The sequence below is a fragment of the Tenrec ecaudatus genome, chromosome 1 (genome assembly GCF_050624435.1).
Source record: "Tenrec ecaudatus isolate mTenEca1 chromosome 1, mTenEca1.hap1, whole genome shotgun sequence".
Lineage (NCBI taxonomy): Eukaryota > Metazoa > Chordata > Mammalia > Afrosoricida > Tenrecidae > Tenrec > Tenrec ecaudatus.
The window spans coordinates 70,411,530-70,428,299 of NC_134530.1; the positions used below are offsets into that span (position 1 = coordinate 70,411,530).

Consider the following 16,770-nt stretch of genomic DNA (forward strand, 5'->3'; position numbering starts at 1 on the left):
CTGTCAAATTTCTCCTGTAGGATTGTGTAGTGTGAAGTGGACAATGGTGACTGTTTAAGAGGCTGGTTGGGCCTGAAATCTGTGATGTGTTTGAGTCTCATGGCATATCTCATATCGTATCGATTCATTTTTCTTGACACAAAGGTGCCCTCCACTTGACAAGTTCCAGGGCAATTTTCTAGGTAGTGAAAACTTTTCTAGGTAGAAAGCATAAATACTACAGGATGTGCAAAGCATGGAAGCACAAGGTTTTTGGTTTAAAAAAATGCAATGTATATAAAATATATTATCTTTACATTAAAATATAAGGAATTAACCTTTCTCTTATCCTCTATTAAAGAAGAAAATAGGAGCTTGTTATAATACTTTCAATTTTAGTATTTCTGCAAGCGTATAATATCCTATAATATTCTTTTGAAAATCCACCTCTGGGTAGTTGACTTAGAAAAAGGAGTTCTTATTGGGCAGATGAAATAGGAAAAGGTCCACCTCTGGGTAAAAATTGCCCTGGGCCTTGTTCTGCCCTCAGTTCTACTCTGTCCTATATGGGGTCACCCTAAGTCAAAATCAACTTCAAAGCAATAGGTTAGGATTAAATTTTAGTTATTGCTCTTTTGCAATGAAGGTGACCAACAGCAAGGCAATATATAAAAAGCTGGGGCGTCACTTACCTTGAACACTTCAGAGAAGAAGCCAGACCCTATTTTCTCACAGGTGAAGTCATCCAAACGTGTCAGTCTGGAAAAGGCACTTATAAGAGCTCGATATGAGGATGTCCCAACTCTTCCCACCTGGGTCACATTTCCATCCCCTCCACCACCACCTCCTTCAAAATCTTCAAGACGTTCCACACGTGGAGGAAATCCTGCAATTGAATTCCGTTTGCTCCGGTCCATAGTTCCAATAAGCACGTTTTTTCTTCTTTTAAGAAGGAGCTCCACACATAATTTTTTGTTGAGTTTTACTTCTGCTCTGGTTTGACACTAAACAAGAAATGGAAAAGACATCTCATTAAAACCGTCAACATGCAAAGCAATAAGCTCTCACTACAAATTTACATTCTATTTCCAGATTTGCAAATCTAAAAAATACTTTATACCAAAAAGCACTGATTTCAAGCCCAAGATGAAACCAGTATTTAACTATAAAATGAAGATCAATTATTTCCACATAGCAAAAAAAAATTAAATGTCTATCATTCATTGATCACTTGCTATGTAAGAAACACAGTTTATGAGCTTTAAATGTAATCTGATTTGAGTATTTAAATACTGTAATTCATGAAATAAAATTGTTATGTTCATTTCACAAAACAGGGTAATCATATAATCACTAAACAGCAAACAATTAAAATGCAAGAATAATTGAAAAGGCTGGGCTCCTACCAAATACTCTTTAGAGCCTCAAAATTTTCTCTTTACTTGAAAATTTACTGAGTCCAAATACATAAAAAGCAAAGTCAGCAAAGACAGTTCAAAATATAGTATATAATTTAAAAAGAAAATATATCCAAAGGCAATCTAAAAATCTGTCAGATCTGTCTAAATAAGATAGACTGGATGAACAATCTGGAGGAGAAAACAACGGGACCGACAGTTCCGGAGGGACATGGCAAAAGGGGAACTTGGGGAAAGGTAGTGATATTAACAAGCCCAGGGACAAGGGAACAAGTGATCCAAATTGGTGGTGAGGAGAGGATAGGAGGTCTGGTAGGGCATGATCAAGGATAATGTAACAAAGAGGAATTGCTGAAACCCTGGTGGGGACAGAGCATGATAGTGGGACAGGAGGAAAGTCAAGGGAAATAGAGGAAAGAACTGGGAGGCAAAGGGCATTTATAGTGGTCTAGATAAAGACATGTATATATGCAAATATATTTATATGAGGATGGGGAAATAGATCTATGTGCATTTATTTATAGGTTTAGGTTTAGTATTAAGGTAGAAGATGGAGATTGGGCCTTCACTCAGGTACTCCCTCAATGCAAGAATACTTTCTTTTATTAAATTGCCATTCTATGATGCTCACCACCTTCCCGACACAACTACTGAAGACAAATGGGTGCATAAACAAATGTGGTGAAGAAAGCTGATGGTGCCCAACTATCAAAAAATATAGCATCTGGGGTCTTAAAGGTTTGAAAGTAAACAAGCGGCCATCTAGCTCAGAAGCAACAAAGCCCACATGGAAGAAGCACACCAGCCTGTGCTATCACGAGGTGTTGAAGGGATCAGGTACCAGGCATCATCAGAACAAAAAATCTTATCATAGTGAATGAGAGGGGGAGTACGGAGTGGAGCCCCAAAGCCCATTTGTAGGCCACTGGAGATCCCCTTGCACAGGGGTCTCGGGGAAGAGACGAGCCAGTCAGGGTGCAATGTAGCAACGATGAAAAATACAACTTTCCCCTAGTTCCTAAATGCTTCCTTCCCCCGCACTATCATGATCCCAATTCTCCCTTGCAAGTCTGGCTAGACCAGAGGATGTACACTGGTACAGATAGGAACCAGAAATACAGGGAATCCAGGGCAGATGATCCCTTCAGGACCAGGGGTATGAGTGGCGATACTGGGAGCGTAGAGGGAGGGCGGGCTGGAAATGGGGGACCGATTACAAGGATCTACATGTGACCTCCTCCCTGGGGGACAGACAACAGAAAATTAGGTGAAGGGTGATGTCGGACAGGGCAAGATATGACAAAATAATAATTTATATAATATCAAGGGTTCAAGAGAGAGGGGAAAAAATGAGGACCTGATGGCAGGGGCTTAAGTGGAGAGCAAGTGTTTTAAGTATGATGAGGGCAATGAATGTACAAATGTGCTTTACACAATTGATGTATGTGTGGATTGTGATAAGAGTTGTATGAACCCCTAATAAGATGATTTTTAAAATTCCACTGTCAATTCCTCCATAGTCCTGCAAAGTGACTGACTATGGAAGGCTCCTCCTCCTACCTGCTACATGAATAAGAATAAAAGCACAAGTCCGCTTTTTCTTTTAGTCTGATCCCCTACTTCATTTTGTTCTCATAAGAATCAATGATAAAGATTCTATACAAAATAGAACATGGTCACTCTTCAGTTAATGACATCCTTTCATCAATGTCCTAAATTACTTTCTCTGCCTCACCTTACCACTTCCAATCATGCTCACAGTGGCAAGGCTCCCAGAGCCATTTCTCCCTAGCTACAACCAGAAATAGAAATACTACTCAAAATGGACCAATCACAGTTCTTTTCCTGGTAATTTGGCACTGGAATTAACATATTCCAGCCATAGTTGGACTGTTTTTCTAAAATAGAGGCCAAGCAAACTCAGGAACTGATAGTTCTGGCCATTTGCTACCATGCAGTTTGGAAAGCAACAAAAGCCAAAGATTGAGGTACACTTGCCAAAAAAGTGAGACAACTTCCCAATTTGCTTATGGTGCTCTAATCCTCAATTCTTACAGCCCAACTGTTGTCCTGGCTTAGGGTTCGATGAAGTACTCCTCTATACATCAAAAAGTTCATGGAGAAATTCTATTACTTTTTATTCTATTTTTCCATAAACTTTTTGAACCCCCCTTGTATGTTTAAAACCAACTCATTTTGCTTAAGGCGAGCTCCACTGGGATCTTTACAGATGGAAGACTAATCTGAGTTCCCAAAAAATAAAATATTTAAGTACCTTTAGTAGACTTTTGAGGAGCCTTGGTAGCACAGTGGTTAAGTACTTAGCTACCAAACCAAAGGTCAGCAATTCGAACCTACCTACCAGTCATTCCACAGGAGAAAGATCTGACAGCCTGCTTCCATAAAAACTATAACTTCGGAAACCATATTGGGTAGTTCTATTCTGTTTGAATTGACTTGAAGGGCATAAGGGCTAAAAGACCAAAAAAGAAGGTCTTAAAAAGACCAAAATTTCTTAATTTTACAGCTGTAAAGACTGCGTCAGGCCATTTGTTTTATATTTAAGGAAACATAAGACCCCAAAGTAGAACTGATTGACCCTTAGTCATAAGTTATTTGGAGGCAGTGGCAGTTCAATACAACAATCACGACCTTCTATATAGGCAATGTTACCTCATGTACAGTCACTACCTATCCCTTACCAGTCAGCAGAGGAGGGACTGCTATGAAGCTGAATATATTGGCTTCAGCAGAGCTTCCTGGCTAAGACAGCCTTGGAACAAAGCACTAGAAGAAAATACAATGACTTCCAAAAGTCGATGAAAATCCTACATCATAATGTGCAATCCTGTTGCACATGGGGTGGCCATGAATCATGGACAGATTTGAAAACAGCTAACAATTGTGACCAAGAGTAGTGAGGTTTTGTATGCCTGTCAGTCACCTTCTTTAAAATTATTTGAGGAGCTTGTTTAAAAACCAGATTTCAGTCCCTGGGTACAATAAATGGTTAAATGCGATCTACTAACTGAAAGGTTGGCAGTTCAAACCCACTCTGAGGTATGAAGCGTCACAGCCATGAAGGGGCAGGGAGAAATCAAGCCAAAATTCCTGGGTATGCCCTGGACATGATTCAGAATCTCTTGGGGGACATCTCATCAAGTTCCTTGCAGTGTTTCCTGGATATGTGTCTGTATACTGAGAACTTGGGATCCTCACAAGAGGGAAAGGCAGTATCTCTTTTTAAACACCAAAAATATCCTCATGTAGTCCTAGATACATGCTAACAACTTAATTGCCATTCCCATTTTACAGAAAAGAAATGTAAGCTCAGGATGTTAAGTAACTTGCCTAAAGATACACAAGCTGGTAGAACCAGAATTGGAACTAGGTCCATCCAACACCAAAGCTCAAGCTTTTTCCATTTCATCACTACTTAATTTCAGTGTTTTTCCACTGTGAGACTTGTAAAGAGATGTTAGGCATCTAGGTGGAAAAGGAGACCAGGATTTATATGGGAGAAAAGTCAGGCTGATTATAATTTAGACGAAGAAGGCAAAAAGTAATTATAAACTTTTAGGAAAATAAAATACAAAATTCAAGTTAAAACCAAATATATAAAACACTTTGCCTGCTACACTAACAGTTTTGATAGGCTTGCCATCTACAGACATTTTCATTTTGTAAAATATGTTTCATTTTGAATGAAATGCATTGTTAATCTCCACAATGCCCTCAGGGTTGGGGAAGGGAGAGTTGGCAGATCCTACAGATCTACAGACTAAAGGGTGAAGACAAAATTGTTCACTGCAACTCAGCAGGTCTGGTTGTACATTCTCAGCTAGGTGGGAGGAAGTAAGGAATTGCAACTAAACTGGTTTGGTAGGAATCTGCTACAAGTTTCAAAACAGCACTAATTTTGACATTTATATTTTGAAAATATGACTGTGTTCTGGTGCCTAGCACTCAGGAGAAACACTTATAAAGTTACATGCTATGGAAAAGTAAAACTGAATGGACTTGGAGTCTTTAGTGGCATATAAATTCATTTCAAATATATGAAAATAAAAAATACATGTATGTGCTAAAAATGCATTAAGAGTAGAGTTGCATGGCCAGTTATCACGATTGCTCTCAATTAAGTTGTATACTAGTAAAAAAAAAATTTTAATTTTAAAGATGAAAAAAAAGTTGTATGATAGTTTGGAAATACAAAATGGTATGGCACAGCCATTATGGAAAACTGTATTATGTTCCCTCAAAAAGCTAGAAATACAATGGGATCCACAGTTCCAGGGGGACATGGGAGAGGGCAAGGTGGGGGAAAATGAAGTGGTGTTAACAAACCCAGGGACAAAACAACAAGTGATCGAAATCAGTGGTGCGGAGGATGTAGGAGGCATGGTAGGGCATGATCAAGGGTAATGTAACCAAGAGGAATTACTGAAACCCAAATGAAAGCGGAATATGATAGTGGGACAAGAGGAAAGTACAAGGGAACATAGGAAAGAACTAGGTGGCAAATAGGCATTTAAAGGGGTCTAAGTAAAGGCATGTACATATGTAAATATATTTAAATGTGAGGATGGGAAAATAGATCTATGTGCATATACTTATAGGTTTAGTATTAAGGTAGCAGATGGACACTGGGCATCCACTCAAGTACTCCCTCAATAAAAGAATACTTTGTTCTATTAAACTTGTATTCCATGATGTTCACCTTCGCGACACGATCACTGAAGACAAAGCGGTGCATAAGCAAATGTGGTGAAGAAAGCTGATGGTGCCCAGCTACCAAAAGATATAGTGTCTGGGGTCTTAAAGGCTTGAAGGTAAACAAGCGGCCATCTAACTTAGAAGCAACAAAGCCCACATGGAAGAAGCACACCAGCTTGTGTGATCACAAAGTGTCGAAGGAATCAGGTATCAGGCATCATCAGAACAAAAAATCATATCATTGTGAATGAGGGGGAGTGCGGAGTAGACACTCCAAGCACATCTGTAGGAAATTGGACATCCCCTTATGGAAGGGTGGCAGGGAGGAGATGCCAGTCTGGGTGCAGTGTAGAAACAATGAAATATACAACTTTTCTCTAGTTTCTAAATGTTTCTCCCCACCCACTATCATGATGCCAATTCTACCTTACAAATCTGGCTGCCCAGAGGATGTACACTGGTACAGATAGGAACTGGAAACACAGGGAATTCAGGACAGATAATCCCTTCAGGACCAGTGGTGAGAGTCCAATACCGGGAGGGTGGAGGGAGGTTGGGGTGGAAAGGGGGAACCGATTACAAGGATCTATATATAACCTCCTCTATGGAGGACTTACAACAGGAAAGTGGGTGAAGGGAAACGTCGGACAGTGTAAGATATGACAAAATAATAATTTATAAATTATCAAGGGTTCATGAGGGAGGGTGGAACAGGAAGGGAGGGGAAAAATGAGGACCTGATGCCAGGGGCTTATGTGGAGAGTAAGTGTTTTGAGAATGATGACGGTAACGAATGTATAAATGTGCTTTACGCAATTGATGTATGTATGAATTGTGATAAGAGGTATGAGTCCCTAATAAAATGATTTTTAAGCTAGAAATAAAAATACCAACAAAATCAGCAATCCCACTCCACATAGCATATAGCTTAGAGATGTAAGTGCAGTAACACCAAGAGGCATATGCATACCTATATTTACTGGTGAATTATTCACAACAGCAAAAAGAAGGAAATAACCTAAGTGCCCATCAATGGATGAATGGATAAGCAAACTTTAGTACATATATACAATGGAATACTATAAAGACTAAGGAGGAGTCCATGAAACATCTTGTAACATAGATGAATTTAAAGGTTATTATGCTTAGTGAAACAAGTCAATCACAAAAAGATGAATACTGTGTATCCGAAGTGGATAACACAGAAAGTAAAGTTTCTTTTATGGTGACCAAGGATGAGTGGGACAGGAAAACACTTGTTATTTTTGGTGATCTGAAAGACAAGACCAAATATGCGTGAAGCCAAAATAACTTGAAAAAGGAAAATAGAGATACTAAAACTCTATTAGGCATGTACCCTAAAGAACTAAGAGACAACACGAGTGGAGGTATGCTCTTCCATGTTCATAGCAGCACAGTTCACAATAGCAAGAAACTGGAAGCAGCCGAAAAGCCCAACAGTGAAAGAATGAATAAACTACGGTACATACACACAAGGGAATACCACGCATCCCTAACACACAACGGAATACCACGCATCCCTAAAAAGCAATGATGAAAGCATGAAACACCAGATGATATGGAAGAACCTGTAACCCACTGAGCGAAGTAAGTCAATCACAAAAGGACTAGTACTGTAAGAGTCCATTACTATAAGAAGAAACATCAAAATAAGTAAATCTTAGGAACCAATGCCTGAACAAAAGGGAGAAGAGTACCTACCAGCCATGAATCATACATCCCCTCACTTCTGTACACTCCACAAGAGCCAGCTTGAAGGAGGAAACCTCACATTGTCTGGGGTCACTCCCTCAAGAGGGGGAAAATGGGATATTACCATCTACTTGAGACTATACAACAAACTAGGCTCGGGCAAATCAAGGGGCACCCCCTTACAATTGGAAGGAAATCCTTTCCGGAGAACCAAGCAAAGAGCAGAGGAGGGAAACATCCACATTTTGGAGGAGACACTGATAGTTCTGTTGGTGTGTATGGTGGGTGACTGGGGAGAAGTAACCTCACATCAGGAAGGGGTGCTAAGCAATGACCATAGAGAACCTAGAGGCACAATGGACCAGATTTTACATTCCTAGGTAGACTCTACGAATATGTTTATACCCAACCCTTGGTGAACCACACCATGGACTTAACAGCATGATGACCTTGACCCTTGGTCTCTAACTGCAGACAACATGGCATAATGCAGGGGCTACACCAGAAGGAATAACACAGAAGTCTAGTTGAATGAACTAAGCTCTTCCCCAAAGGTGCCTGCCCCCTCCGACTGAGGGCTAAGGTATTCGGAAGGGAGAGGAAGCAAAATGTGGTTGCCCCGAGACTGTGAAAGTGCTGGTCACTGGACCTTGTGAGGAAGCCCGCTCCAGGGGTATCCAATGGAAACAGACCCAGAACAATATATATTTAGTACCTGGGTATCCCCCTCATAGTGACATGAAAGATTTTGATCTGTTAGGTAGGGAGGAACTGATCCAGGAAGTTTCCCCCTGGCACCAAGCCCCATACTTAGGGTAAACAGAGCTCAATGGAATAAGAAATTAAACTATGCAAGGCAACAACTCATGGGCGGCAGGCCCATGTGGATCTGTACTCGCATAGACCCCTCATCCCAACAGTGTCTGGAGTGCTGTGTCATTGGGGAAACTGATGTCATCAGTGCAATCCCATTATACCCCAGGGAGGGATGATTGACAATGTTCTGCTTTTTTGTTTATATGGCTTTTGTTTTCCTTCCTTTAGCTTTTTTGTTTGTTTTGTTTGTTTGCTTATTTTGCTGGTTGGTTTGTTGCTGGTGCTAATGTTGTTGCTCCTATGGTGGGGTTGCCTCAGTCGTGCATATCCCATGACAAGCAGATGGATTCTGGGCTCCTACTTAACTCTAGTAGGAATATAAGAACAGTTAGTTCTGAATGATCACTGAAGATAAGGGTGCTAAGGTAAAGTGTGGTGAAGAGAGCAAATGGTATTGGGCTATAGTGTATGGGGTCTTAAAGGCTTGTATTCAAACAAGCAGCTATCTAAGTGTGGAGTCAACTAAAGGCTTGTATTCAAACAAGTGTGGAGTCAACTAAGTCCACATAGAAGAAACACACCAGCTTGTGTGATCCAAAAATGACAATGACAAAATTCAAACAGGTGAAGGAAAAAGTATCAGAACTAAAATTGTAAACACCCAATTTGTGGAAGGCTCTGGAGGACAACAGGAACCCAAAACCCATCTCCAGAGTATCTAGTCTGATAAAACCACTAGTAGATCCCTTCTAGCCACAGGCAAAGGTCTGGAACAGCCTTATTATCAAACACAGACCATTATAATCCTAATTATGCTGAATCAAACTTGATACTTGGCCACATGACCTCCCTCTTCTAGACCCAACCTGAATTTGTTCTAGGGGCAAGGATCTCTTGCGTGTTCCATGACAAAAACGCCTTCCCTGGCTTTTAAAATATTGATTGATAGAGGTCTTTTCTTTCTTGTTCATTGTTGGTCTTTTTATCTTTGTATTACTATTTTATCCTTACCACCTCATTTCGTTTTTGTTCTTTATTGTTTCTATTGGGTTTACCAGTTTGTGAAGCACAGGAGTGGATGCAGAGAGATAATAATTGATGCAAGGATTTGTAGGGGAAGTAGGGGTAGGGGATTGGGAGATGGGGAGGATGAGGGAATTTTAGGGGTAAAAATGAAGGTAGAGAGGGAGAGAGCATAACTGAATGAATATGATTACACAACTCATTTTAAAGGTGATTTCATCATAAGGGAAAAAAGAGAAAGAAAATATTCTGAAATGTTCTGGGGTAATGACTGCACAATTCTTCTTGACCTGATTAAATGAATTGTATGATGTGGATTATGTGCCAATAAAACTAAGAACATGAGATAAAAAATCAAGTATGGTAAATGCTATAACACACTGCCATCAAGTTGATACAGTCATAATGACCCTATAGGGCAGAGTAGAACTGGACCTTTGGGTTTCCAAGACTATAAATCTTTTTTTTTTAAACAATTTATTAGGGGCTCATACAACTCTTATCACAGTCCATACATATACATACATCAATTGTATAAAGCACATCTGTACATTCTTTGCCCTAATCATTTTCTCTTTTCTTTTTTTACATTTTATTAGGGACTCATACAACTCTTTTTTTTTTTCTTACTCATACAACTCTTATCACAATCCATACATATACATACATCAACTGTATAAAGCACATCCATACATTCCCTGCCCCAATCATTCTCAAAGCATTTGCTCTCCACTTAAGCCCTTTGCATCAGGTCCTCTCTTTTTTTTTCCCTCCCTCCCCGCTACCCTCTCCCTCATGTGCCCTTGGTAATTTATACATCGTTATTTTGCAAGACTATAAATCTTTATAGGAGATAGCCTGACCTTTTTCCTTCCGAGTGAGCTGAATTGCTGATCTTGCAGTTAGCAACCCAGCTCATAACCCTTTACACCACCAGGACTCCTTGGTATATGCTATAGCATATAAAAATTTGCAGCGTTCGTAAACGCAACCAAAAAATATGTGTGCAGTAATATATCGTATATACTCGAATATAAGCCGACCCGAGTATAAGCTGAGGTACCTAATTATTACCTGGGAAACCAGAAAAACTGATTGACTCGAGTAATAAGCCTAGGGTGGAAAATGTAGAAGCTATTAGTGAGTTTCAATAATGAAAACAAATGAAAATAAAATTACTAAAAATTGAGACATCAGTGGAGTAATGTATTTAAATATTTATTTTAAATAAAAAACATAAATAAAAGGACAAGTCATTTAAAATAAGTAAACCAGCACAGTAAATGGAAAATACGTTCAACAAAAACAATAAGGTATCAACAATGATACCTTAAGAGTACTATTCCCTGAGCTCAATCAGCAACCAAGCTAAAATGTAAAGAGTTAAAATCCTTCAAAACTGGATTCTTCCACATCATCCGTATCCCAATGCAGAGCTTCAGCTGGTGTGAGATCATCAAAGACGCTGTCCTCACTGAGATCGCCGTCATCACCATCACTGCTGTCATTTTCATACAATTAGCGCAGTCTTCACTGCCATCCAGAGCATTACTAAGGCTACATTTCTGGAAGGCACGTCGCACCATGTCTTCTGTGATGTCTTCCCATGCATCTCGAACCCACTTTGCTATTAACTCTATGTCAGGCTTCGTGAGATTTCCTCCTTTTGTTAGTCGGGCTTGACCAGATGACATCCATTCATGCCACCAACCCGTGTATATGGCAAACCCGTTTTTTCAGCACAATTTTTGTGCTGAAAAACTCAGCTTATACACGAGTATATACGGTAGGTAGATATGGATGCATATTTGTATAGAAAGACATACATTAGTAAATACATGTGTATGTATAGGTGTATCTATAGACATAAAAGAACATAGGCTTACAAAATAAACAGTACCACCTATGCATAATGTGCTCCCTCAAACAATGGTGGATGAGACCAAACAGCCATCATTTACTCAAAAACAAATGTGAGAAGGCAAGAAGAGGAAAGGAAGCTGGATCAATGGAAACAGAACAAACAGGATGGAAATAATGGCAATGTTGACACATTGTAACCAATAGCATGGAACAATTTATATATAAACAGAAAGGGGAATGTAATTTTCTATGTGAATTTTCACCTAAAATACAATGTACTAACTAAAAAAACAAACAAAAGAAAATGATAGATTTATTTATAAAAATAACAAAGAGTAGCTGTTAATATTGCTTATGTATAATCAAAAATCTCATGGGATTTGGTTTTGTGGTTTGGAAGTTTTGGTTAGGTGCCATCAAGTCAGCTATGACCCACAGCAACCCGGTGTACAACAGAAGGAAATATTGCACATTCCTGCATCATCTGTACAATTATTCCCATGCCTGAGCGCATTGTTGCAGCCGTGGTGTCAATCAATCTGTTGAGGGCCTTCCTCATCTTTGCTGCCCCTCCACTTTACCAAGCATTATGTCCTTCTCCATGAACTAGTCTCTCCTGACACTAATGGAAAGTTAAGGTCCTGGTTTCATGGGACATTCCAGTTGGTTGGCTAATAACATGTTTAGTGCTTCTGTTCTACCTCTAGTTCATTGTGCAGTTGTGCATGATATCTTAAAAGCGTTTGCAATGGCGTTTGCAAGCGTTTGATATCTTAAAAGCGTTTGCAAGGGGCAACAATTGGTCACTATTCCCCAGGAGCCAAAATGGAAAGAGAATCAACAACAGATGAAGGATATGAAATGTGTAGCTAATTGCTTGCATGGACAACTGCCACCTGTGCCATGAAAATTTCCTAGAATCTCAATCAAAATGGGGAATGCAGAAGAACATTTCAAAGTCTCATAGACCCCAAACTTTCTAGAACAGTGGTTCTCAACCTTCCTAATGCCGCAACCCTGTAATACAATTCCTCATGTGGTGACCCCCCCAACCATAAAATTATTTTCATTGCTACTTCATAACTGCAATTTTGCTACTGTTATAAATGGGGAAACACCTGTGATAGGGTCAGTCCACACCCAAAGGGGTAATGACCCACAGGTTGGAAAATGCTGTTCTACAACCATGGAGGATGGATAACCCCTAGCACTATTGCCCTAAAATAATCTTTAACCCTTAAACCAAAAATAGTCCCCGAAGCCTTAAATACCAAACAACAGTTCAGCTTAACTAGTAAAAAATGTCTGTCTTGAGAATATGCTATTTTAAGAACTGTCAACATGTGTGAAAGTTGACAAAATCCTACTTGAAAGATTAGATAGGAGCCTTAGTAGGCAATGAGTTAACTCAGAAAAGGCAGGTGAAATGGTTGTGCAACTTGAAGAATGTAATCAATGTCACTGAATTGTACATGCAGAAACTGCTGAATTGTAATATGTTTTGTGTAGAGTCTCAACAAAAATATATATTCAATTGATAAAAATAATAAATAAATTGACTATCTCTTTTAAAATTACACAAAATACAATGTATTCTATGTAGGCAGTACAGTGCAATGATCAAAGGTATGGTTTTTAGGCTCATTTGACCTAAGTTCACATGAACTCCACTACATTTTTACTTTCTGTCTCCGTTTTCCTACCTGTAAAGTAAAAATGGAATTAGTAACCTACATGACATTTATATATTAACTCATTTAATTATAGTACCCATAATGTTATTAAGTGAGCTCATAGCTATAAAGCACTTAGAACTAAACCTGGCAAACAGTAAACATTCAGCTCATGTTAGCTATTGCAATTATTATTTATTATATTACTACTATAACTATTAGTTAAAGGTACAGATTTATAGTAAATGTCTTAAAACATGACCTAGAGAAACAGACGCTACATGCACGACACCAATGTCACTCTAAAAAAGGGAGAAATGAGAAGGAAAGGTAATGTTTTGTTTTTTTAATTAGAAAACAAATCAGCGGCAAATAATATTAACATATATTTGCTAGTTTTGTTATTTTATTCATACTTATCAATCCTGAGAGGTGGTTATTATATTACAATCCTTATATTTTAATTTAAAATATATATCTATTGTCAATATAACAGCTATGCAGTATGCTGTGGCCAAAACAATTTCAAAAACAATTTGGCAAAGAAACAGCATACTAACGTGCAAGCCAAGTCTCTAGATTCTCAAACTTTCATTCTACAACCATTCAACCAGTTTTTAGTCCAAGGAGTACATACTGAGATATCTTATGCTAAAAAGTCAAAAGCATTGGGGAAATTTTGGGAAGCTTAACTTATTTAGGCCACAACAGTAAAAAAGTGCTCACAGCAAACACTGATACTTATTCAGAATCCTTCCCAATTACCTGCCAAAGTAATTTTAATTACTAGACAGCTGAAATGATTGGTAAAAGTGCAATCCCCTTTACAGAAGTAAGAACTTTATTAAATCCCTCTTGGAGATGTGTTGAGCTAGGAAAACTTCCAAACCTTGCCTTCTGTTTCCTTGGCCAGCATACTAATGACCACATTTTAAATGAAATCAGACAAACTATAAATGGCCTTCAATTTAATCTGACAAGTTTTAATTAGCCACAGAAAGTGTCAAAAGTAAGTCTGAAAAGACTAAAACCAAATCCTAGTATTTTCTAAAATTTGAAACCAATTTACCTGTGTTAATAATTTACCATAAATTACATTATTTAAAATATGACACTGTATGATTTGATTCTAAGTGTCCCTTAAAGTGTAGGTTGTGGGGGGAACAGAGACAACTACAATTACCCTCAGTTTTACTAGAAAATTGTCTGATTTTTCAAAAAATTTCAATTTATAGCTAAAGAGACTGCTTGATTCAGGACACTATACTATGCTAACAGAGTAAAAATTAGTAATTATATGCTTATAAGAGGTCTTGTGCAGATTTTCCCAAAGCAATAGATTGTTTGCACAAACCCTCTTTAAAGTGTTGGAGAGGAAGTATGTAACATTGAGGACTACTGGTGCAACTGACCCAAGCTATTGTATTTTCAATTACTTCACATGTGAAAGTTGAACAATGAATAAGATGATGGAAGAATCGATGCATCTGAATGATGGTGCTGGGGAAAACTACTGGAAGTACAATGGACTGCCCAAAGTACAACCAGAATGCTCCTTAAAAGCAAGGTTGGCAAGATTTCATCTTAAGTACCTTGGACATGTTATCAGGAGAATATCAGGAGATGGCCATCATTCTTTGTAAAACAGAGGGGCAGAGAAAAGAAGACTTGGAAGAAGATGACTTGATACTGTGGCTAAACAATGGGCTCAAACATAACAATTGTGAGGATAGGGTTACTGTAAGTCAGAACCAACTCTACCTAACAATAACAATATGCTAGTCAAACCTTGGAATTCTTAAATGAAACGATATTGTTCTACACTAAAAATATTTCAACTAGAGTTCCAGTGGTTCCCAGCGAAGTCAGCTGTGGTCAAGTGACTCCAACTCCCGGGCCGCCGTATATGAGAACAGAACTGCGAGCCAAAGGGTTTTCAATGGCTGATTTTTTTAGAAGTGAAAACAAACCCACACCCTCCCTTTTCAGGTAGCAACTGAAGACATTAACCATTTGCATGGACCAGGACATGTGAACGGGTAGGGGGACAGGGACTCCTGCGAGCAGAGTTGTTGCTGCAATGGTAGTGATGCAGAGGTGTGGGCACTGCTGGCATTTTCGTGGGCAGGGGCCAGCAAAGTTAAACATCCTACAATGCACAGAACAGGACTGCACAACAGAGAACTGTTCCTCCCTAAATACCAATAGTGCCCCTGTTGGAAAGAAAAGCTTAATCACATTTGTTCCTAAACTAAGAAACAACCATTAGTCACCTCTCAAAAATGCCAAAATTGTGAGGCTTACAAAGGGACAAATTTTAAGTAACTGCTCTCAACTCCCACACTTAACTTGATTTTCTTCCACATCCAAAATTAAAAATCAAGTCCATTTCCATGGAGTCCACTCTGGCTCACGGTGTCCCTATATATTCTGGAGCAGACCTGCTCTACAAGGTTGTCTGGGCTTGGTCATCTTCAGAGACAGATCCCCAGGCCTTTCTTCTGGGGTGGTGATGGACAAATTCTAACTGCCAAGCTTTAGGTCAGTTGTCAAGTGCAAAATCGTTTGTGCCAACCAGGCACACCAGGAACCCTTCTCTTCCTTGTGAACTTTGCTGTCTCAAAGCATAATTTTTACTTATATTGGAATTGATTGGTTTTGGGTTTTTGTTTTTTACAACAAAGGTAAAAATAGTTTTAAATTTTTAAGTCCTGATTAGTTAACAAGAGAAAATATTAAAAACTACCCTTAAGAAAGTTAGTGAACTAAGTAACCTATATTTTAAGGAAACAACCTGTTGTTAATTCCGACTCCAATCCCAAGTGTGTCAGAACTGACTTGTGCTCTGTAGGATTTTCAGGGGCTATAATCCTACAGAAGTAGATGACCAAGGCTTTTTTCCCACTACGCCACTGGAAAAGACATGAACCATACATAAACCCTTTAATTACTAGTCCAATGCAAACCAATTTTGCCATATAGGAATCTCAATAGCCTATGCTGCTGTTAGGTGCCATTGAGTCAATTTTGACTCACGGCAACCCCAGGTGTAGAGTGAATTGCTCCTAAGGCGTGTTCCATAAGGTGCACCTCTGGGTGAATTCACATTGCCAACCTGCTATCTAGTAGTCTTGTGCTTAATTGTTCGCACTGCACAGGGACTAATTACACTAGATTCAGTATTATATATTCTTATCTTTTCAAAGTAGAAATTCCAAAACTCATTTTCCAGAGAATCATGGAAATGTTCTTTAGGACTGAGTCAGATCAAAGTCCTGTCTGCAATGCTTCTGGATATAGTATTAGCTGCAGCCACCATTTACCACAGCCATGTATCCTACCCAAGTGTTTTATATATGCTATCTCTAATCTTAAAGAGTCCTGATGGCACCATCAGGTAAGTGTGTTGTTAACCACAAGGTTGGCAGTTGAAACCCACCAACTTTCTCTGCAGGAGAAAGAGAAAACAAACTATCTGTTCCCATTAAGATTTACAGTCTCAGAACTCCTATAGGGGCTCCTTGGAGTCAGAATAGATTGAAAGCTACTACTATCCACCATCCTTACAC

General features: G+C 38.9%; 1 protein-coding gene across 3 annotated transcripts in view; it reads right to left on the minus strand.

Moving 5' to 3' along the window:
• The window catches only part of TESK2 (testis associated actin remodelling kinase 2), a 158,471-nt gene that overhangs the window by 122,363 nt on the left and 19,338 nt on the right, over positions 1 to 16,770 (minus strand). For all 3 annotated transcript variants that reach the window (XM_075555537.1, XM_075555536.1, XM_075555535.1), the window contains exon 2: positions 672 to 983. In XM_075555537.1, coding sequence (XP_075411652.1) covers positions 672 to 896 — 225 coding nt within the window. In that variant the 5' untranslated portion in view covers positions 897 to 983. The remainder of the gene's footprint in view (positions 1 to 671; positions 984 to 16,770) is intronic.